This window comes from Telopea speciosissima, chromosome 11, assembly GCF_018873765.1.
Source record: "Telopea speciosissima isolate NSW1024214 ecotype Mountain lineage chromosome 11, Tspe_v1, whole genome shotgun sequence".
NCBI lineage: Eukaryota > Viridiplantae > Streptophyta > Magnoliopsida > Proteales > Proteaceae > Telopea > Telopea speciosissima.
This window is the reverse complement of record NC_057926.1, coordinates 7,790,355-7,813,915: the sequence shown is the minus strand read 5'-3', so window position 1 is coordinate 7,813,915 and position 23,561 is coordinate 7,790,355. Positions and strand designations below refer to the sequence as shown.

At 38.8% G+C, this 23,561-nt stretch overlaps 2 protein-coding genes and 1 pseudogene across 3 annotated transcripts; 1 reads left to right on the top strand and 2 right to left on the bottom strand.

The window, feature by feature from the left end:
* The first annotated feature begins 2,263 nt into the window (after nucleotides 1-2,263).
* Nucleotides 2,264-4,531, top strand: LOC122645563 (trifunctional UDP-glucose 4,6-dehydratase/UDP-4-keto-6-deoxy-D-glucose 3,5-epimerase/UDP-4-keto-L-rhamnose-reductase RHM1-like). The gene is made up of 2 exons (XM_043838868.1): nucleotides 2,264-3,901; nucleotides 4,006-4,531. Exons 1-2 carry the CDS (start codon nucleotides 2,345-2,347, stop codon nucleotides 4,456-4,458), a joined length of 2,010 nt encoding a protein of 669 aa, XP_043694803.1. The 5' UTR covers nucleotides 2,264-2,344; the 3' UTR covers nucleotides 4,459-4,531.
* A 763-nt stretch (nucleotides 4,532-5,294) lies between these two features.
* On the bottom strand, nucleotides 5,295-23,421 carry LOC122645471. Of its 2 annotated transcripts, none has more exons than XM_043838782.1 (2): nucleotides 23,410-23,421; nucleotides 5,295-5,828 (listed from the first exon to the last, which is right to left on the bottom strand). In XM_043838782.1, exon 2 carries the CDS (start codon nucleotides 5,796-5,798, stop codon nucleotides 5,502-5,504), a length of 297 nt encoding a protein of 98 aa, XP_043694717.1. In that variant the 5' UTR covers nucleotides 5,799-5,828; nucleotides 23,410-23,421; the 3' UTR covers nucleotides 5,295-5,501. The 2 variants fall into 2 exon arrangements, with proteins under 2 accessions (XP_043694717.1, XP_043694716.1); XM_043838781.1 differs by lacking the exon at nucleotides 23,410-23,421 and adding an exon at nucleotides 9,142-9,242.
* LOC122645472 lies at nucleotides 17,612-19,934 on the bottom strand (annotated as a pseudogene).
* Nucleotides 23,422-23,561: the final 140 nt, after the last annotated feature.

The following is a 23,561-nucleotide window of genomic DNA, read 5'->3' as shown; positions in this document are numbered from 1 at the left end:
CGAGCCCAAGTAAGATTCTCAGTGGTGAAATCGGCCTTCAGAAGCTTGTCTAGCATATGCCCCAAATGAAAAAGGATCTCATGGTCATACAATTCTATGGGGAGTTCAGGAAATCTCATCCTGAGAACAGTATGTATAGCGTATTCAGATTCTTTATGGTGTGTTGCCCGTAGCGGTCTGAGCGGTGCACAAATAGGGCACAGCACAATGACTGCCTTACCCCCGCTCGGACAAGTAAATTTAAACACATAATAACAAGAGCCGAGATGGATGATTTGCAACGGTTGTTGTAGCTTCCACTGAGCTTGAAGGCGAGATTTCAGCAGGAGGTAAGGAACGTTCAAGCCCAATAATTTCTAGATGAGGCTAAGGCGCCAAGGTTCTTGTAATCTACCGTAAAGTGCTAGGTCAATGTCTATCACGGTGTGCTACCGCTTTGTGCTGCGCAGACACAGGGCCATGCACAATGACCGCCTTACCTCTACTCGGGCAACACATTCGGGCAAGGGTAAGACATTCATTGCACGCGACCCTGTGTCTCCGCAGCACAGCCGTTGGGGCAGCCCGCGCTGTAGAAGATCTGGATCCTACTGGAGACGGATATGAACTGAAAAGTTTATCTTTAAAGGAACCTGCGAAGAGAGAGACAATGCAGGAAGGCTGCAGGTGCCATGGTTAGACAACGGAAGAACGTAAGGCCAAGGATCAGTGGCGAGGAAGAAGGGAGCTGAGCAAGGGGTCTTTTGCTTTTTCCATCCCAAACCTAAAATGCAGCCCTTTAAGAAAAGTTTATTGTATTCTCTTTCTTTTCTTGGTTACAAATTGTCAATGGGAGATTGTGGGGGACACGATTATAGGTATAGCTATCGGTATCAGTATCAGTATCAGCCGACTTGTATTGATATCGGCTATAATTGATATTGATATCTGATCGATATCGGTGGTATTGGGACAGGGGGTAAAATGGTAAAAAACCATAAAAATCGGCATATTGAGGGGCACAACAGTCCAATTTGGCCCAATACAACCAATCTGTATTGGTGTCAAAATAGTTTGATTTCTATATAAAAAAAAAGTTTGATTTGGCCTGATACAACCAATCTATATCAATATTAGTAATGGTATTAACCGAGACAGATATGGGTACCATTGTGTGGGGAAGAATCTTTATGTCACACTAACGGAGGTTCGAAGAATAATATTTTTTTTGGGTGCAAGTGCGGGGAATAATATCATCACATTGGCTATAAACCTATATGATTGGAATATGAAAGATATTAGAGAGAAATAATACCCAACTTTTTCCAAGAGTGTATATATGTTAGATTTGGAAAAGAAGGAATTTGTCCTCACTATTCTCTTTTAGCCGAGAGGGCAAGCCTTGGTGCAATGGTAGGGTTGCTCTATTGTGACCAAGTAGTCAGAGGTTTGAGTCTGAAAACAGCCTCTCTATGAAAGCAGAGTAAGGCTGTGTACAATATGACCCTCCTCAAACCCCGCAATGGCAGGAGCCTCGTGCACTGAGTATGCCCATTTTTATTCTCTTTTTAGACAAAATCCAGAAGATCCAAAAGATCACAACTGGTGGGGCCTTCAACATTGATCTGCTTATATAGTTTCTCCTCCATGTCCAACATATATACAGTAGGATTTCGCCCCTCTATCAAGTGACCCTTTAAGGCAGATGGGGACACAAACGACAGGTCCTTTAGCATTACACAGCACCAGCCAATGTACCAAACCTAACTAAGAAATACTGGTTTTGGAAGAGCCAACACTTAAATACCAATTCATAATTTAAAATTAAAAAAAAAAAACCATCTCTTACCTTTTGTAGAAAGTTTAGAGTAAGGCCATTAATTTCGGATCGTGATCTTCTATGGCGTGTTGCCCGTAGCGGTCTATGTGGCTCAAACAGAGCGCTGCACCCAATGTCCGTCTTACCCCTGCCCGAGCGCCTTGCCCGAGCAGGGGTAAGGCAGACATTGCGCCCGACACTCTGTATGGACCGCACAGGCCGCTACGGGCAGCACGCCGTGGAGGATCTGTATTGATTAATTTCCCCCTTATCACAAGTTTGTGCTGCCTTTAAAATACCATGCAACTGCAACAAAAACAGGGAATAATTTCTTCACTCTAGAAGCTTGAACCTACTTTTTTTTCTCAAACCAACCCCAGCAGTGGATCTCCAATCAAGGCCACACACTCTACCTTCTTCCTCTCTATGAAACTTTAATGAAAATCTATAAGAGCAATCTTCCCCCTCTCTCAACTCACAACTCATCTTCTCAAAACCAAAACCACCACAGTCCACACCAGTCTCTTGTCATCAGTTGTCACCACCATGGATAATAGAGGAGGATACAAGCCTCATGCCATTCTCATCACTGGTGGTGCTGGCTTCATTGCTTCCCATGTAACAAATCGTCTGGTCAAGAACCATCCTGACTACAAGATTGTGGTTCTTGACAAGCTCGATTACTGCTCAAGCATACGCAACCTCTTACCAGCTCGTTCCTCACCCAACTTTAAGTTTGTGAAGGGAGACATTACCAGTCCCGATCTCGTAAACTATCTCCTCATTGCTGAGGGGATTGACACCATTATGCACTTTGCTGCACAAACCCATGTCGACAACTCCTTCGGCAACTCTTTTGAGTTCACCAAAAACAATATCTATGGAACTCATGTTCTATTAGAAGCTTGCAAGGCTGCAAGGCCAAAGGTGAAAAGATTCATCCATGTCAGTACAGACGAGGTTTATGGTGAGACAGAAGCTGATGCTATTGCTGGCAACCTTGAAGCATCTCAGCTCCTCCCAACAAACCCATACTCTGCTACTAAAGCTGGTGCTGAGATGCTTGTCATGGCCTATGCAAGGTCATATGGCCTTCCTGTTGTCACCACGCGTGGTAACAATGTTTATGGCCCGAACCAATTTCCTGAGAAGCTTATTCCTAAATTGCTGCTCTTGGCCATGCGAGGCCAGAAGCTACCAATACATGGAGATGGCTCAAATGTACGCAGTTACCTCTACTGTGAAGATGTTGCAGAGGCGTTTGATGTTGTCCTCCATAACGGCCAAGTGGGCAATGTCTATAACATTGGAACTACAAGGGAGACAAGAGTCATAGATGTAGCACAGAACATCTGTGATCTCTTCAATTTGGACTCCAACAAAGCCATCACCTTCGTTGAAAACCGCCCTTTCAACGACCAGCGTTACTTCCTTGACACAAAGAAGCTTAGTGTTCTTGGTTGGTCAGAGAAGACATCATGGGAAGAAGGCCTCAGGAAAACCAAAGAATGGTACATTGCATACTCCGATTGGTGGGGGGATGTCTCCGGCGCCCTCGTTCCACATCCCAGAATGCTTGCCTTGTCTGGTGCTGAGAGAAAGCAGGACATCAGTGCAGATCAGGTAAAGGTTTCTGGTACTAATTATGAAAAAATCTCACCCATGAACTCAACTGTTACTAAAAAGAAACTCAAGTTCTTGATCTATGGAAAAACTGGCTGGATTGGTGGGTTGTTGGGTGAGATCTGCAGAGAGCAAGGAATTGAGTTTGCATATGGAAATGGAAGATTGGAGAACAGGGACCAGATTGAGAGTGATCTGAAGACAATTAGGCCTACTCATGTCTTGAATGCTGCTGGTGTTACTGGTAGACCTAATGTAGACTGGTGTGAATCACATCGGACCGAGACGATCAAAACCAATGTGGTTGGGACCTTAACTCTTGCTGATGTCTGCAAGTCTCATGGCCTTCTGCTTGTAATTTTTGCCACTGGCTGCATATTTGAGTATGACAAGAAGCATCCAGAGGGAAGTGGGATTGGATTCAAGGAAGATGACAAACCCAATTTCATTGGATCTTTCTATTCAAAAACCAAAGCCATGGTGAGCTTCCCTTCTAATTATTGTGTACTATTTGTTCTGTTTTCTAGTAGTTTAATTCACTTGAGCTCATTAATCAGTGCTGACAATTTGTGAATCAAACACAGGTTGAAGATCTATTGAGCAATTATGATAATGTATGTACCCTAAGGGTTAGAATGCCAATCTCCTCTGACCTCAGCAATCCAAGAAACTTCATCACCAAGATCACCCGTTACGACAAAGTCGTAAACATTCCGAACAGCATGACTGTCTTGGATGAACTCCTTCCAATCTCAATTGAGATGGCAAAGAGAAATCTGACCGGAATATGGAATTTTACAAATCCTGGGGTAGTTAGCCACAACGAAATCCTCGAGATGTACAGGGATTATGTAGATCTTAACTTTAAATGGACAAATTTCACGCTCGAGGAGCAGGCAAAGGTGATTGTTGCCCCACGAAGTAACAACGAACTTGATGCCTCTAAGCTTAAGAAAGAGTTTCCGGAGATGTTGCCAATTAAAGAGTCAATCTTGAAGTATGTTTTCATTCCAAGGAAGAAGGGAAACTTAGTTTAGAAAAAAATGGGTGTAATGTTCTTGATCAAGTAGCTGCAAGGGTGATCCATTGGTCACAGCTTTCTATTTTTTTCTATTCCTCTCTTGAAACTCTTTCTTCTTGCTCCTTTTATGGACTTGTTTATTGTTGGCTTAGAAATAAAACTTGGGGAGCTCTCTGTTCCCACAGAATTGTTCGTGTAATATACGAAGAGATCAAATTCAGAAATAAGAACCTTGCTCAATCTTGGGACCTTCCCCTTATTTGTTCTCCTCCCCACCCCATCCCCCCACCCCCCTCTTGAGAACTGGCATGCATCAAGATATATCTCTCTAGAAACCATAGAAGCAGAGATCGATCCAAGCATGGCAGTGCCAGCCCAAACAATACTGCAACCTCAGGTTTCTCACATTTCATGCCTACTGAGTACCCTTATAATGAAGATGACTTCTCTCTTAAACTACCTTATCACAATACATGCCTATTCCTTCCTGAGTTTGAAACCCTATTAATGGCACACCATGACGTCTAATGCTCTCTTTACTTGTTCTTCTGTTTGAACATCAAATGCATCAAACATGATGAGAATCAGACAGGCGAACAGGCAATGGTGAGACTTGTCTTCTGCTTGAGGATGCAAAACTCTAGGAATTGATGTATTGGCCAAATTCTGCCCTAACCAGCTTATAAATCCACCACTCTGGATCCTCTGGAATCAGGATCGGCCAATCCGAGCCCGATTCTTCAATACATCGATCCAGTAAGTGGACCCTCTGCTATCTGTCTATAGTTACTGTTGGTATCAGAAGTGAGATCATCAAGTTGAGAGATGAGTTCTATCAAAACTACAAGTTCGTAACAACCAAGAAAATCATTAATATTATCAGTCCAATGTTCAGAAGGCAGTAAGAACAGAATAACACAAAATTTCCAGTACACTTGTGTAAGAATGATTGAAGCCCAAGGGGCATTCATTTCTAGCTGCAAATCCAAAATGATCCCCTAACAAGCACCAATGATAATTAAACAATGAGAGAAAAACTAAAGAAGTTCAAAACTTGTCTCAGAAAAATTTCAATTTTCCTTTGGATACAAAAGCTTTTGCCTCCTTCAATTGACATGATGCCTTTTGAGCTCCTGTCAACCCTGAACAAGATTCGGTGGCTACCAGAGTGATAGCAAAGTAGAGATAAATAGAGCACAGGAAAGCGAGAAAAGTAAGCATTGTCAGAAGAAAACAGTGCCGTCGAACAAGGGTTGACAAGCTTCCAAACTCATCACGGTACTGTTTCCTAAATGATGAAGAAGACAGTAGGTTTTGGGACCTCCGATGTGGAGAAGATGAGTTGTCAAGAACCATGATTTATTACAACCCCTGCCTCAGCCACACCTGCAACCATTGACACAGAATTTCAGTGCACTAGGTCTTAATTGAGTCAACTCCCAAGGTCAATGAACCTTTCACCAAAATTTAGTCAACAGATTTAACAGATGTGTCGGTCGTATTCACATGAATGGTCAGTTTGAAGCATACACTGATTACATTTGTTTTTCATACATCAACCAAAAATAGAAATTTGCCTCTCTATGCCTCAAATATATATTTAAAAAAATCAGAGCTAGAGACAATTACTCTAGAATAAGTACATATTAATAGGGGCACACAAATCAATATTTGACAGAGTAGAGAATGATATTCTCAGGCAGCCACTTAATTCTACAAAAGCACCAGAATCATAGACTTTGTTGGACACAACTACATATAAAGGATGTATGATGTATCTAAGGACAGTTTGGGAGAAGAAGACTACTACCCAGAATTAAATAGAACAAGAAGCCAGAAGGAAGCTTAAAATGAAGAAGTTAAGCTACATGCTCTTCCAACTTTCCAAGCAGACAGTAACACAGAGGATTTGAGACTCATGCAGTGGCGTAAATAATTGGATAAAATCACTACAAAGATTCCAATATCCAAGCTGAAACTGAAGTGGTGTATTACTACAGAAAATGAGGACACTGTGCACATTAAACTAAAATTGCAACATACAGTATTTCATATTATCACTCACTAATTTTACTTCTTTATACTTAATTAAGCAATTTCTCATGAGGAAATATTTTGACTACCACTAACCTAGTCTCACACAGACTCAACAGCCCTAAACATATTTTATCACCTGTCAAGCTAACAAAAATAGGTTGCAGGCAGTATTCCTAGGCAACATAGATAATGAGCATTGATGCTTCCTTAAATAGGACAAATGGGCTCAACCCCCTTGAAGAGATCCACAAAATCAGTCTGAAGAGACCCATTTTTACATGACCCACCTGATGCATCATGAATTAGAGGGGTCAGAACCGCATGGTAGACCCCAAATCCTTGGAACTTGAGCACGAAAAACTCCATACAAATACAAACATTGAGAACTGCAGACCAAGAAACCAGGATTTCCTAGCCATTTCATATGAGAAAAGGTACAAACAAATAACATCCTAAACTTAGACCAGTGTGGAAGATCTCTACATTGACTTCCAGCACCAAATAGTGCAGTCAATGACAGCAATCCAGTGGATGTCCCACCGTAGAATTGGAATTGATAAGCAATACCTATAAAACACAACTTTAAAATTTCCATGGATTTCCTTTAAAAGCATCAGAGTGGAATTCCATCTACTCCCTCAAGGAAAATCATAAGTCTAGCTAGGGAAACAATCTTCTCTTGCATAATTAATTATGTGTAGACAGAGAGGATGGGAAGAAGAAAGCAAAAGACTTTCAGTCTGGTGGCAGATGAATTTCCAGCTTTATTACCCCCTGTCCTCCAACTATCATCCTGTTGCAAGCAAATCCTCTATAATTTTGTATGATACGAATTCCAGCAAATTCCTAGGATCTGCTCTTCTGTCTGTAAATTAAATTTCCTAGACCTGAACGAAACTTAATGGGAAATTTGTTAATGTCCACAACTTGTAGAGAGAGTGTGCTTACCCATACAGACGATACTTTTGTTAGGTATTGATCGGTACCTGAGATACGATGCCTATCGATTAGTAAACCTTGGCAGCAGTGACCTGTGTGGTACACCCCGGCGAGGGTGTAGGCCATGTAGGTTTGAGTGCGGCAAATAGGCAGAGACAATGACAGGGTTTGGAAAATTGATATCAACAATGGATTTCGTCAAGGTGGCTTGCAAAATCCAAGCCAAGGTGGAGATTGTCAGGTTTTATGCCTTATATTCTGCAGTGATCCACATAATTATTATTGGGGTTGTATATGTTTGGGTCGGATTTTGTATCCATTGCATGTACAGGGTTAAAATTGTAATTGAGTAGAGATTAGGGTTCTTAGGGTTACCTATATATTGTCTCTGTGTTGAAAACCCTAACCATAAGCAATAGAGATCACATTGTGAGGTGGAGAGTGGTGTAAAGCTTTTTTCTAGTCAGTGAAAAATTCCTTGATTCTCTCGGGTAGATCTCGGCATTCGTGACGAACCACGTAAAATTCCTCGTGTTGTGTGTGATTGTGTTTGCTGGTTTCTTCCTCATGGTTGCACATCCATCCCCAACAAAGTGATCCTTATCAGCTTGACAAAGTGACGATTCCATCTATTTTGAATGAAGTGGAAATACCATCTAATACACTCATATACCACTCAACATCAATGGAAAAAAGACCAAGTACCCTGTCAAAACGGGTCACTTCTAAACAATTTGACATTTTGAAAAGGGGAAGGAAGTCACTAACTTGTGTTGACAATGATCTAGAAAACCTTAAACCCAAGATCTTGCAAGCATTCAATTTTCAACATGATGCACTAATTCAGAACATCTGTAGAGCAGTTCACACCATTCCATGTTATTGCCAGTTCAACATGTTTTTGTGAAGATGACAGGCAAATAGTGTAATCTGTTTAGCAACCTAACCATTGATTGACTAAGCTCGAGCTTTTTATTTTCTTCTAGCTTCATCCAGGACAATCTCTCTCATGCTAATTTGCACATTATGTTCTTTTTTTTTTATCCCCCCATCTTTCCAAGGTCATCTAATTATAGTTCAACTATTAATTTGGAATAGAATTTTTCATATTTCCCAACCACTGTCAAATAAAGCATAAAATATGGCCCTTTGGACATGTTTTTGGATGATTATGAGAATAAAACTCTCTAGTTACACAATTTCGTCCATTTGCAATAGAAGTTCTGGGAAGATTATATGAATAACTAGTAAAAGAGAACTCTTTCAGATCCATAAAAACGGCTCCATTGAAATCCTCCAAATACCAAAAGTGAACAAAACTCTAATTCCTACCCAAGTTCAGGATGGGATGTCAAATATTTACACCCAATTGATTTGGAAAAGCACCTCAAAAAGGATCAATCGATCTCAGAACATACCCTATTCAATTCCAAATAAATCCAATGGAAACCCATCTATCAAATCAGTAGAAAATGAAATAAAAATAGGTAAAAATCATACAAAGGCCACGACATTAAGATAATTTGAACAAGTCAGTAACATCTAATGACATCAACCACTTAAATATCAAAATTTCAATTTTCAGCAGAAACTGAAAGAAGAAAACAATAACCCATGAATTGAAACTAAAAATTTAAGGATTCAAATAACAGCTCAAATACAAAGCAGATCCTGAATCAAAGAAAAAGGAAAAGGAGAGAAGAGAAGAGAAGAGAAAACTTACAAGTTGAAGAAGAAGATGACAAGGATAAAGAAGCTGAGAACAGGGGTCGTTGCGGCAACAACAACCGAAAACACAAGCTTATATTATCGAACGTCTCCGTATGTCACGGTTTGATATATGGAGATCCGGAAATAAACTATTCTCATACAAAAACGCGTGGGAGAGGAGAGAGACTGTGTCTGTGGAATAAAATTGACACGGGAATACGGGATATAGACTCACGAAACCGATCATATTTGACTAATCTTTGACCTAACGAACCCTACAAAGAATTTTTTTCCTCTTAGGGTTGATGCCCGGTACGATTGTCCGGTTCCTCTCAAAAGGGGTGGAAATGACTACTTAACCTTACTCGGATAGTGTGTTCGGACATTTACCAAAAAAAAAAAAATAGTGTGTTCGGACAGGAGAACCATTAAAAAATGCGGTTAATCGGCTGGTTTTCACTAACTATACTAGGGGTGCAATCAGACCGGGATGGGCTAGGTTTCTGATAAACCCAGACTCAGCCCAGGTTCCCATGGCTTAGCTATCTTGGCCTAGGCTTGACCCTGTCGAGCTCAAGGCGGGCTAGGCTTGGTCCTATTTTTTTATTATTTTTATGTTATATTTTAGATAAAAATTGGAAAACTATTATTTAAATATATATAATATTTATACACGAGAAAGGTCTCTGTGGGGGAGTGTGTGCCTTGCACCTAGATACAGAGGGGCAAAATGACAGCCCCGCCACCCATGAAAAGCAATAATGACCACCCTATTGATGTTGTGCGCACGCTCCCCATAAAGAATTCTTGCCCATATATATATAGCCCTACAAAAGAACTAGTTAAGTGTGATTATTATGGTAGTCCTCGCCACACCAGAGAGACCTATTGGAAGCTTCATGGTCGCCCTAAAAGAGGGTGTGGTGGGAAACAAGGGACTTCTTGCTCTCAGGCTCATCTGCTTGAGACTATGTGGGCATCCTTGCCGCACTAGACTACTAGAGAGCAAGGTACTAAAACTCGGAACTCGGTCCCAACTCGGTCCCTTAAAAAATCGAGTCGAGTCGAGATCTCGCCGAGTTGGTGTATTTTTTTTTTTTTTCGACTCGAAGCCTCAACTCGATGGATTTTAGATCTAATTTGGGTCTGAAACTTGGTATTCAGCCAATTTTAAGCCATTTAAACACAATGACACTATCATATTTTGCAAAAACAAAGTCCAAGTAGGAGTTATGTACCGGTCAAACTTAATTTGGTGTGCATGAATGCTGTCAAAATCGCTCTAAATGAAAATATTTTCTTGGACATCAAAACAAATGAATATTTTACAGCACTTTTGGTTTTTAACAATGTTTTACCTTATTAAGATTTATGGAATTTTTAGATTTGAGAAAAACCCTAGCATTAGAAAGTTGAAAATTGCACCTACCGCCGAAAATTTAGTTTTTGTTCTTAAACTGGGGGGGTTGACTTTGTTTTCCTTTTGGAATTTGATTTTTTAACAATTTTTATTGGATTCAAATAGGGGTTATTTGCTTATTTATGAATAATATCTTAAGTAAATGAAATACGAAAACACCTACTTAAATGATATTAGGCATAAATAAGTGTCAGTCGTAGTTTCTGGCCTAAATAAGTGTCCGTATACCAAGGTTTGCATAGATAGGTGTCTGTATACCAAGATTTTCCACCAAGATCTCGAGATCCGGCACTCATATAAAGGAGTTTGGGTCGAGATTCTCGAGATCTCAGTCGAGTTGTTGCACTTTTGCAACTCGTATGCCAACTCGTCTCGGTTTCTCAAAAAACCGAGAAACTCGCCGAGATCTCGAACTATTAGTAGTGAGACATGTTGGAAGTTTCATGGTCACCCTAAAGGAGGGCGGGTTGGAAAACTAGAGACTTCCCGCTCTTAGGATCATATGTTTGAGACTACTGATAGTTCATCCTTTGCCACTACAACTTTGTTCTCTTCAAAAGAGATAGTTGCTCTCTAGCACATGATGACATAGCTCTGTACAACATCCTCTACTACCCCTGCTTCTCATCTAACCCAATTAGGTATCTTCCATGTTTATTCTAGTACTGATCAGTCTTGGCTCCTTGATTCTGCGGCCTCCGATCATATGACTGGCTCCTTAGATTTGTTTCATAATTATTTCCCTTGTTCAAGTAGGTACAAGGTCCAAGTTGTTAATGGGTCCCTATCCCCCATTTGTGGTAAATGTTATGTTTCTTGCTCTCCTACTATGTCGTTGTCAGTTGTTCTCCATGTTCCTAACATCTGTGCTAATTTTCTTTACATTTATCGTCTCATTGTTGATCTCAACTGTTGTGTTCATTTCTATTCCACTCATTGTGTTTTCAGGATCTAGTGATATAACCAACGATTGGATATGGTAGGGTACAATACATGAGAGGCTGTATTATTTGAACCCGAAAATCACTACTACACCCCCTCCAGTCTCTGTTCCAACTCTTAAGGCAGACAGTACTCTTGCATTTTGCTACTAAAAAATTTCCTGAGGGATCCCAAATAATAAACTCTCTGCCTCCCAGATTTGTCGAATGGCTCCAAGCTCCATCTGTGAGAATGCAGAAATGGTTGGGGAGCCTAGATTTGCAGCTCGAGAGAGGAGAGGGGGGCGTAAGATTTGGAATGCTCAGTGGGTCGCCAGGCAAGTTGGAAGTAGAGATTTGTGTAGTATGTAATTCTAATCGAGAAAACTCCATTGGTTAAAAGTGACTAGATCCAAGTGTCCTCCCGTCCTGGAGATAAAATTGGAAGTCTCAGAATTTCTTGTACTTTTGTAGAACTAAAGAGTTCTCATAGGAGATTTGTCTTCCACTGCCTGAACCTCCAATCAATCAATTAGTTTACAATGTTGACTACCATTTGTGGAGGTGAGCTGGAGATGCAGCCTTGGGGTAATGTTATCACCCAAGGATCATGGAAGATATTGGTGGAGAGGCTATTGTCGATTCTGTGTCGTAATCCTTTGAGCAATAATGTCTTCCTTTTAGAATGCTCCTCCATCTCCATGAGCAATGTTTGGGATGAGTGGCCTCAAGGAACTGACCATTTGGAAAATATTTTGATTTGAGGACCTAGATCCAAATGGCTTTGGGGTTGATTTATTAATCTCCAATAGTTCTCTTACTTAGTTGCATCAATGGCACCACCATCATCCCTCTTTTCGTGTTTTACATCATTTATTTCCTTCTTTAATAAAGTGTTGTATTCAGGACAAGTTTGCTTGTGATATCTGTTAACTGGAAAATCACACACGGTCTCTTTAGTCTCCCAGTGATGATAAAAGTAATGTTCCATTTTCTATTATTCAGTATGATTTGTGGAGTGCTTTTCAAAATGTAGGTCGGGGTGGGTTCAAATGGTTTATCACTTCTATTGATAAGTATATTCCTCTGATTTTGATCTATCTCTTTAGGGCAAAATCCGAAGCCTTTTCTTATTTCCAGTCTTTTCATACCATGATCCAGACTCACGTTAATGCCCATGTTCAAATTTTACGTACATAATGGAACTGAATATATTGATGGCAATTTCATCAATATCTCGACGAACACGATATCATGTCTCATCTCTTGTGTTCGTACCCTGGAACATAATGGTATTCTAGAGAGGAAGTACCGCCATCTTCTTGAGGTCGCCTACTCCTTGATGTTTACCACCAATGTTCATAAATTATATTGGGGAGGTATTGTCTTGCTACAACATTCCTCATTAACTAGGTCCCTTCCAATGTCCCTGACTTTAAAACCCCTGTAGGTCTTCTTCCGAACTCTTCCCTTGCTTCTTATCTTCCTCTCAGGGTATTCGGTTGTGTTTGTTTTGCTCATAGTTCCTCACCCTCTCGATTGAAGTTAGATTTGAGAGATCTCCAGTGCATCTTTCTTAGGTACTCTGCTTCTCAGAAGAAGTACAAATGCTATCACCCTCCTTCCCATTGCCTTCTTGTTACCATGGATATGATCTTTCATGAGTCTGAGTCTTATTTCCAGTTATCTCTCCAGGGGGAGAGTATTGACGCAAAGATTCCTTCTAGTGAGATTTCTCCTAGCCCTTTTGTTATTGATATTGTTCAAATTCAGAAGGAGAGGACAAACATTGTTAAGACCTCTGACAATAATAGCGTTGAGGAGGAGAGGTCTGACATCCCACCTACGCAGTTGGTTAAAAAGTATTTAATCACTTACTCTCAACGGAAGGAAAAGCTTATCTCCAACCCATCATGTCCATCTACGCTCCCTGATTCGGCTCTTTCATGACTAATATTAGGTAATGATATTTCTCTTCCACTTGATGATGTTCCTATTGATATTAGAAAAGGAATAAGAACTTGCACCCACCATCCTATTTCTAACTTGGTCTCTTATGAGTCATTATCTCCATCCTATCATGTGTTTGTTTCTTCGTTGTCCTCTGTCTCAATCTTGTATGGCTGGGAAGAAGCTATCATAGATCCCAAGTAGATGTGTGCAATGGTAGAGGAGATGGTGGCCTTAAAGAAAATGGTACTTAGGAGCTTAGTAGGAAAGAATCAATAGGATATAAATGGGTGTTCATTGTGAAACAAAAGGCAGATATAACCATTGAGAGATACAAAGAAAGACTGGTTTCCAAGGGCTTTACCCAAACCTATGGCATCAACTGTCAAGATACCTTTTTCTTTGTTGCAAAAAGGAATTATGTTCAAGCATTGCTATTGTATGCTGCAAATATTGGGTGGAGTCTCCAACAACTAGACATGAAAAATGCTTTCCTCAATGAAGATCTTGAAGAAGAGGTATACATGGATATCCCTTTAGGCTTTACCTCATCAGCTACAGCTAGTAAGTTGTGCCGGTAAAAGAAAACCCTCTATGGTTTTAAGCAGTCAACATGGGCTTGGGTTGGCTGGTTCTTGAAGGCAATGCAGAAATTTGGTTACAAGTAGAGTTACGCTGATCACACTTTGTCAAATGCAAAGAAAGTAAGGTTATTGTCCTTATCTTCTATGTTGACGATATAGTAATAACAAGGAATGATGATGAAGAAATCTCCAAATTGAAAGTACAGTTAGCTACTGAGTTTGAGACTAAGGATTTAGGACCTCTCAGAAGAATCGAAGTAACCCGTTCCATTAAGGGTATCTTCATCTCCCAAAGTTTATCCTATACCTTCTCAATGAGATAGGTATGCTCGGATGTAAATCTACAGATTCTCTTATTGAGGTCAACCATCAACTCAACAACAATGATATATCTCTCTCTCATACCCCCACCAGATAATTTCCTATATTGTAGGGGTTGTTAGTAGGTTTCTTCATGGTCACAAATTGCTCATCTTGAGGTAGTAACCAAAATTTGAAGTATTTTAAATCATCACTAGGAAAAGGAATTTGATTTTCTAACAATGACAATCTAAAATTGGAATCTGTAAGTACCGTGGTCCTCGGGACGAGGGATCTTCAGCCTTATGGCGACAAGGATTGACTTCAATGAATAACGGCGTATCGTTCTGACATATCATCATGGGGATTGGGATCATACTTCATAAAGAAATAGAGTCGCCACCTAGGATTAGGGCCTAGGACCCAATAGGTGTAGCCCCATCTGAGATTAGCGGAAAGGGCTACGTGATTCAATATGGTCTGGTCAGAGATTCAAGGTAAGTAGTCAGGTTGCGAGAGTGGGAAGGTGTTAGGCACCCACCTCGCCCGGATAAATCGATCTTTCTGCTAGATGCTTATTTTCGAATATTCTCCCTTAATAATATATCATATACTAACATACAAGGTTAGGTTATGATGCACTAATCATGATAAAGAAGAAATCATTTACTATGTACACTAAAGCAAATTACTTTAATTGTCTACATTACGCCAAAAATAATAAGAAGGAAAGAGACAGATACTTATCAAGAAATACAAGAAATAAATGAAAATGCACCAAACATGAAATATGCGATGTCCCACGGTTCAGGTGGAGATGGACGATCAGCTTGCCTCTCTCTTGTCGGACAGAGTAAGGACTATATGAGATGGGTTTCATTACTCACTTCGGGCAGAGTAACGGCTATATAAGGGATTTTTGTTATCTGTATGCAGACAGAATAACGGTTGTGAAGGGCATTTTTCATTATTCGTACACTGACGGGATAACGAAGTTGCGGGATAAGAATTACTCTTTACTCAAGTGGGTAATCAAAGGATCTACCCATGCCTTTGGAGTCTCGCTCCAACAGATGCTCAAGAGGGAGAGAATTGGGGGGAAAAAAGGGGTAAAAAATGAGCTGGGAGGGTCTCTCTGCCTGAAAAACTGTGGTTTGGAGGGAGGGGGACCCCTTCATGGGCAAGAGGGGCCCACCATGACGCCGTGGCCGACGTCAGCTTGGAAAACCCCCCGGTGGCGTGATTTTGTACTTGATTGTTGTGGGGGGCCTCCACAGTGCCGTGGGGAACTATCACAGTGCCTTGGCCAGTTAGATTCCTCTTTTTTTCATTTTTTTTTAGGCCAAAATGGGTTTTTTTTGGGTGTTGGGGTATGTTTGGGCCCATGGGCCGTGGTTGGGGAAGGTGAGCAGTACCTCCTTCAGCATTGGTAAAAGGGTCTTATAAGTCATGTTAGGGGTGATTTGATTTAGATGTAGGGACAAGAGTCCTTCTTGAGAGAGATACCGATATCTGTCCTTGTCTTGTCGTCATCATCGCCGGGGGGTGACAAAATTTAGTGTCTACAGAATCCTTTACCAATGATGATTGAGCCGGATCCATTGATCATTGATGCTCTACTTTAAGTTATTGTACAATCCTTGGATAGAATATGGTTACCTAGTGAAGCAAGAAATATCCAATGGTATCCAAATCCAATGTAGAAGCATAATACCGAGTAATGGCACAGGGTTTCTGTGAGCTTACATGAGTCGAAGTATTACTTGGTGATCTATGAGTAGCATCTAAAGAACATATGCGACTCTATTGTGATAATAAGGCAACGATCAGTATAGATAAACACTTTATCAAGGAGAAGCTCGAACAAGGCTCAATTTGCATTCTGTTTGTCACTTCTGAGAAACAATTAGCTTATGTATTCATAAAGATTTTGACTGCTAAGTCATTTAATCATATTGTATTCAAGTTGAGGATAGGGGATACTACATATCAACTTGAGCGTGAGTGTTAAGGATGTCTAAATTCGTTGTATGTATGTTAGGATAAGGATTGTGACTCATCCTTACCTAATATGTCTTAATTATAACCCCAAATCTCTCTATAAATAAGAAAGGCCTCTGTCATTCTTGATAAGAAAAATCATTCTCTCATTATCCACTCCCATTCTCAACTAAAATTGTTCTTGATCACTGCCTCATCATCCACTATTGTTTTAGCATTGTCTGTTTTGTTTTCTTCAACATAGGCCTCCACATTAGAATCATCTATTTTTTTATCTTCCGTTATAGAGTTGTCAAACATTGTATTTCTGTTGCTATCGCAGTCCTTTGTGACCTTTTGAACTTGAACCTTAAACTTAGGCTCAGGTTTGTTGAACGGTGCCTCTGGTGGTGCAAAATTGAGCTCATTTGATGATTTAAAAATTAATTTTGATGTACTACCTCTTTGCTAATTTAGGACCTTAACTGCATTAGTTGGTTTTCGTAATGTTTTTGACATATAATGATCAATTAAACTTTTAAGTGTATCCTCGTCAAGGTTCTTTGATTCACTACTGGCTATGGCTCTGATACCAAATAATGTGGTTCTAATCACCTAGGACATTAGGGTTTCAGAGTCGCAGGAAAGTAGGAACCAGATTCAAAGAAAACTCAATAACATAGAATTAGATATAATTGAAATTCTGGTCAAATACTACTCTAATATAGGAGAAAAATATACCAAAGTTTTAGCAAGATCAGATGGTCTGATTCTAATCTACTCTAGCTAACAAAGAATCTTGTAACAGAATTGTAGAACTAAAATATGTGAATTTAAATAACTCAACAATAAAATATCATAACTGAACCCAAAGCTAGTGGAAGACTTAGAATATTTAGGGGAGTATTGTATCAGAATATCCAGCCCATCCAATGGTTGGATCATTAGTTAATGAAGAATCCTAGTAGAGATAGGATAAGTCCATAATTGATACTTGACAGTAGAAATGGAAGCAAAGCTTTCTTTCTTTTTAAAAATCATGTGGGTTCTAAAGTTGTACATCGTAAATAGAAACTAAAAACATAATTACAATAGGAAAGAAGAAGTAAAAACAATATAGGACACATCCTCTAATTAAAGAAAAGAGAGGGACATTAAGAGAAAAGATAATTACAATCGATGAATTATTAGGCCGAGCTGGATTTAAACTAGCATAGACATATCACCAATTAATTTACAGTCCGTCCCCATTAACCACTCAAACATTGACTCAAGAATAATCAATTCTAGGTTTATTGATAATCTATAATCAACTTCCTTCGTAGTACCCTACCCCCAGGGGAAGTCAAATCCCTATTGCCTCCTTGAAATAGAGATGTCTTAAACTGCTACCGATGGGGGCATACCTGCCTGACTGCCATTATACTATGCTCATCTTTTCTTAATCAAGCAATCTCTGTAATTATACTCTTTATCATTTAATAGATTATTTAGATAAACTACATTTTTTGGTCATTCTTGTTATTCTTTTTTTAGCAACCATTTTATGCATTTGTTTCTTTTGTGGATCTTTTTTTAGTTCCTTCTCATCCATCCCTTTTAAGTTTTGCATGCAAACTTTTCTAATGTAGTTTCTTGAATTTTCTCTTTTTAGTTCACTTATCATAAAACCCTAAAACTTCATCTTTATTTTCTATTCTTTATTCCTTTTTTTTCTATACCCATTTTTGTATCCTATTCATATTATACTTTGTGTGGGTAATATTCTTTCATACACCAACATGCTTGTGCAATGGATGTTTCACAAATTCTCCAGTTAAGGAGCTTCTGCACCTCCTTAGACAGAGTGATGTTTAATGATTTTTTACTTTGCTCTGCGTCCTTTTAATGCTTTCTTGTCTTGTTCTGGAGGTTCCTTCTGTAATTTATCTTTTTCTGTTTTTAAGTATTTATCATTCTTGAAAAAGAAAAATGCAGTTTTTCTTTGGCAAACCTTAACTCCATGGTCAGAACAACTGCCTCCACCCAAAGACTCATGATTGAGCTATGGCATTCTCTTTATGTGATTCTTTCATCAAGTTTAGTTGAGGTTGCATTCTCCATTTATGTCACCGGTGCCTGATTACTGCAATTTTCTTCTTAAATCCATTCATGTGAGTCTAGAATTTAGGCTTTTAAAGAATTATTGGCATCTCTTTAACCATCTAACCCCATAGGACTCATTTTGTATACTTCCATCTTCTATGTTAAAGAAAGCTTTTCCCGGCATTTCACCAGTCTCGAGATGGGGGGTGGAGACACAAAAAGTAGAATCCATATCGAGTGCCATTTTTTTTCTGGGGCTGGGGATACGAAGCCATAGTTGTTTAAATCTTTGGTATTTCTGATTTTTTGTGAAATCTAATTGGATGCTCAGGTGTTGTAGCTAACACAGGCTATGGTTAGTATGTTCTACATTTCCTGCAGAATGCTGAAAACCGGTTTGTAAGGAACTTTTTTTTTCCTTGGTGGTCTTTCTCAAACCAGAATTAGAGGAAGCCTTCCTCTTGAACTCTGGTCTCTAGTGTTTGTGGACCATGAGTCCTCAGATTGCTATGGTCGATTTGAAATATATTATTTCACATGGATTTACAAATTAGATTAGCTTTTGAAAAGGTAAACTGATGATGACTCTTGCCTTCCAATGTACTATATTCTTTTTGAATATTACTCAAAAAGAGCTAATGGTCTAAGAAAAAATTTGGTTTGGTTAAGTGGTGATGCATTGTGCTACAGCTAAGTTGGGGACTTGGGTTTATGTTTCAACTTTCATGTGAACCTATTCAGCCATCTATTGTTCCATTTTACTGATAGTCTCAGGTCTATGAACTAGAACTGTTTATGCATAACATATGAAAAGTGAAGTAGTATAGTCTGTAATGGAGAGCAGATTTACATTGAGTTTTCTATTAGTGAAAAGTATGTGCTGTTGAGAACTTAGAAACCTTTGTTCATGGTCACATCTACTAACTCATGTGAGTGAGTGCAGATGTGCAAGTTCTTTTTGACTTATCTCACATGTATGTTTTTGTTGGTGACCCATTTCTTTTCTATGATTCTCTATTATGGTTTCTCCTTTTATATCTATTTGCCAAAGATTTATTCCTTCTTCAATGATGCTCTGTTATGGTTCTCTTTTCTATAGATTCTTCTGCCAACTTGCATTTTGAAGCCTTTGTTGATTATTCATGGTACTCTGTTCCCATTGCACATATATGACAATTGTTAACTACTAGTTCATTCCCCTCTCCCTTTCTTACGCTACATTTACTCAAACTTTCACGTCCGAATCTCCTAAGAAGTAAACTCCTATCTCTCTCCTATACTTACACTACATTTACTCAAAATTTCACGTCCGAATCTCCCAAAAAGTAAACTCCTATCTCTCCTTCCCTGGTACTTTAAAGTGCCCAAATTATCCCTTCTTTATTAACATAAGTGAGACTCACGTCTTACTCCTCCTCTCCCCCACTGTTGTAATCCCCTCACCTCTCCCTCCATCCTAGTCCCCCTATCCTGCCCCACCTTAATCGGTTAGTGGATTTTATGGTGATAATTTTATTTTTCTGCTTAATTTTAATAATAGATGTGTTTCCTTGAGTGATTCTCTCATCAATATAGTTCTCAGTGATTCTTTTTAGTGATTTTGTCTCCCAGTTTTTACCAAAAACACAATGGTTTTGCTTCTCATTGTTTGCCATAATTTTACCACTTACCACACTCCAGGTTTTGGCTAATCGTGATCATGTTGTCATACTAAATTGACCTTTTCTACTATAAATTTGTTTTTGTTTTTCTTTTTTAAGTAATTACTTTGTCTTATGGGAATCAACACTTTGTCTAAAAGGAATCAATTGTGATACCTTAAGTGTTTTTTTCATGTTCTTTCTTTTAATTCCGATGTTATTTGTTCTAATTAAAGATTAGAAGTTTCTTCAGAAGTCAAATTGCCATTATTAGAAAACGAAGTACTTAGTTCAATAATTATTCTCTGATTCTTCAATTTTTCTTCGCTAATTGCAGTTGAACTCGTCTATGACTTTATTTTTTAATAATCCATAATGATGGGATCCTTTCTAACCAAAGGATTGGTGTAAGTTGCTCGCTGAAATGTTTGTTTTCTATTACATGGGGTTTTTCTTTTGCTGTTTTGGATAACTGACTTTTATGATTATGGTGTGGCAGGTTGGTTTTTGGCTATGGCTTATCCAGCTTATGAATGATATGTGCACAGATAATACAAAAATAAAATAGGAAGAAAAAGATAAATAATAAAGAGAGAAAGAGAGAAAATAGGAAAAAAGAGGAGTTTGGGGCTTTGCGGAGGAAGCCGTCGAACGTCTGGCTTGTTGGGAAGTATCCTACCTATCTTAAAATAATCTCTAGAGAAAATTAGGGATTCCAAAGTCTCTTTCTTTGTTAATTATCTCCATTCAAATAACACAATTCAAAATTCACGTACATAACAATAACCACTTACATAATTGACCCCACTACTCTCATTACTCAAATAACTACTAACCCATCCCTACTAGCTCATGTACATACAATAATAAATACTAACTAACTATTAAACAAGATAAACATGGATTATGTAACAATCCTTCCCTCTAAAATTGGTCTTATCCTCAAGATCATTAAATTATTACAGCATTTAAATACTCCATGTTGCTTCAGCTGATGATGCCAGGATCTCATATCATAATAGGAACAATCCAAATTAATGAATCATGAATGGTCATCTCATGGTGTGTTGATCTCATTGCAGGGAATGTTATCACTTTGAAGGAAACAGTACTTGATTTGCATTGCTTCTTCTTTGTTATCTTCATCATCATCTTCTTATTCGTCATCATCTTTTTTTTTTGTTGGCGGCTCTAGGTGCTCTGTTATGGTGGTTTTAATTGGCATCAAGGAGTCAAATTTTTCAGACAATGCTAGCGTCGTTTTCATGATTTCATCAGGTGAAGCCAAATTTCTCGCTAGAATATCCTGAATCTCCATAGTATGTGGGTAATTCCCTAGATCTGATGCCAAATGATACGTGCACACATAATATTAAAATATAATAAGAAGAAAAAGATCAATTATAGAGAGAGAAAGAGAGAAAATAGAAAAAAAGATGAGTTTGGGGCTTTACGGACGAAGTTGCCGGACGTCTGGCTTGTTGGTAGGTAGCCTACCTAACTCAAGATAATCTCTAGAGAAAATAGGGATTCCAAAGTCATTTTCTTTCTTAATTACCTCCACTTAAATAACACAATTCACTATTCACATACATAACAATAACCACTTACGTAACTAACCCCACTACTCCCATTACTCAAATAACTACTAACACATCCCTACGAACTCACATACATACTATAATCACTACTAAATATTAAATAACTATTAAATAACATAAGCGTAGAGTACGAAATAGAATGTTATATAACCATGGATAAAAATAAGCCAGAGATCGAGGAACACTAGTTTTGGTGCAGGAGCAGGAGGTGGGGTGGGGGCAGTGAGTCTAATCAAAGTATTAAAGGATGGGCAATTAAAGAGTACAATTGCAAGACTAGGATGAAGGGGATAGGTGAGGGGGTTGCAATGGCGGGGAGAAGGGAGTTGCGTTCTATGGAAGAAGAAGAAGATGTGGGTCTTGTTACTATTAATAAAGGAGGGGTAATCTGGGTATTTTAAAGTACCAAGGGAGACAGAGAGGTAGGAGTTTTGGGGAAATCCAATGTGAAAGTTTGAGTAAATGTAGGGTTAGCATAGGGAAGAGAGAAAATTTTCCTATAATAAATGGGTGGGGGAACTCTACCAGGTTGTGTGGCCTCTGCACCAGAGTAGAGATCAATGATAGCATGTACAGGGGGCATCAAAAGATGTGGATTTTTTCCATTTCATAGGAGTGGGCCCATCATTTTGCCCCCTCTGTGTTTGAGCCTAGGTGCCATGTAGCCTGGTAATGAGTTTTTCTCATAATAATTATATATTATATAAAAATGTCATACTCATTTTTAAATATTTTCATCCTCCACTGACACCACCAATTATCATAAAATAGATTGTTGGGACTTGTGTTGAAACTATCTAGTAAGTATATTATATATTATATGTTAAATAATGGGAGGGGGAGCATTGTCAGGCTCCGTGGCCCCTACATTAGTATGTGAGCCAATGAGAGTGCGCACAGAGGCATCCAACATGGGTGGAATTTTTTCATTTCACGACAGCAGGGTGGTCATTTTGCCTTTCCTATGTTTAGGTGTAGGCTCCACACAACCTCGCAGCCTCCCTTTTCTATTTTGACCTGGTTCGGTTTTGATGAACCAATTTGGTTTTGTTATGGTTTGGTTAATTATGCATGTTTTCTTACTGGACAGAATCTATCCTCCTTCCTACATCTAACATATCATTGGAAGGACAGAATCTGTCCTACTATGGGTGGCATAATTTGTTTTGTTCATATCTTGTGATATATATATGCATTTTAAGTGATTCTTGAGGCCAACCTAGGCTTTTGGACATACTCTTTAGCATTGTATTATCTGTGACCTTAAGTTTTTGTCACTGGGCAATACTTGTAGGACTATTTTGGCCTTTTTGGGTAGCCCATGATGGTATAAAAGAAAGAAGCATCTATCCTGGAAACAAGCTGCAGTCTTGGGTTGAAGTAGTTGGCGTCTATAGATTAATCTTGCAATCTAGCCATATGCTGGATTTAGATAGATATTTTTACATTCCATTTTTTTCTAAGAACTTAATTTCTGTTTAGGTTTAACACCTTTTGATTTTATGGTAAAATAATTAATATTTACCGAAACAATGTTTTAGTTGGTTATGGAACTTTAGTTGATGGTTTATATTTACTACATCTAGATTCAATCTTTGAAAATAATTTGCTTAGTTCCTCAAATAATATTGGCAATAAAAGATCACTTATGAATGAGAATTCATCCAACCTTTGGCACCAGAGATTAAATCACATCTCTGTAAACAGACTCAAAAGGCTAGTGAAAGATGGAGTCCTAGAGACTTTAGATGTTACTAATTTTTGAACATGTGTGCACTGCATTGAAGGAAAGTAGACCAACAAGTCCAAGAAAGGATCTAGGCGAAATACTGAAATACTAGAGATCATATATACTTATATTTGTGGACCATTTGATACACCCTACCTGAATGGTCAACGATACGTCATTACATTTATCGATGACCATACTAAATACATGTATCTCTACCTTAT

Coding starts and splice junctions, on each gene's coding strand:
- LOC122645563 (XM_043838868.1), top strand. CDS start 2,345: ATGGATAATAGAGGAGGATACAAGCCTCATGCCATTCTCATCACTGGT. Junction 3,902..4,005: donor ATTCAAAAACCAAAGCCATG/GTGAGCTTCCCT, acceptor AATCAAACACAG/GTTGAAGATCTATTGAGCAA.
- LOC122645471 (XM_043838782.1), bottom strand. CDS start 5,798: ATGGTTCTTGACAACTCATCTTCTCCACATCGGAGGTCCCAAAACCTA.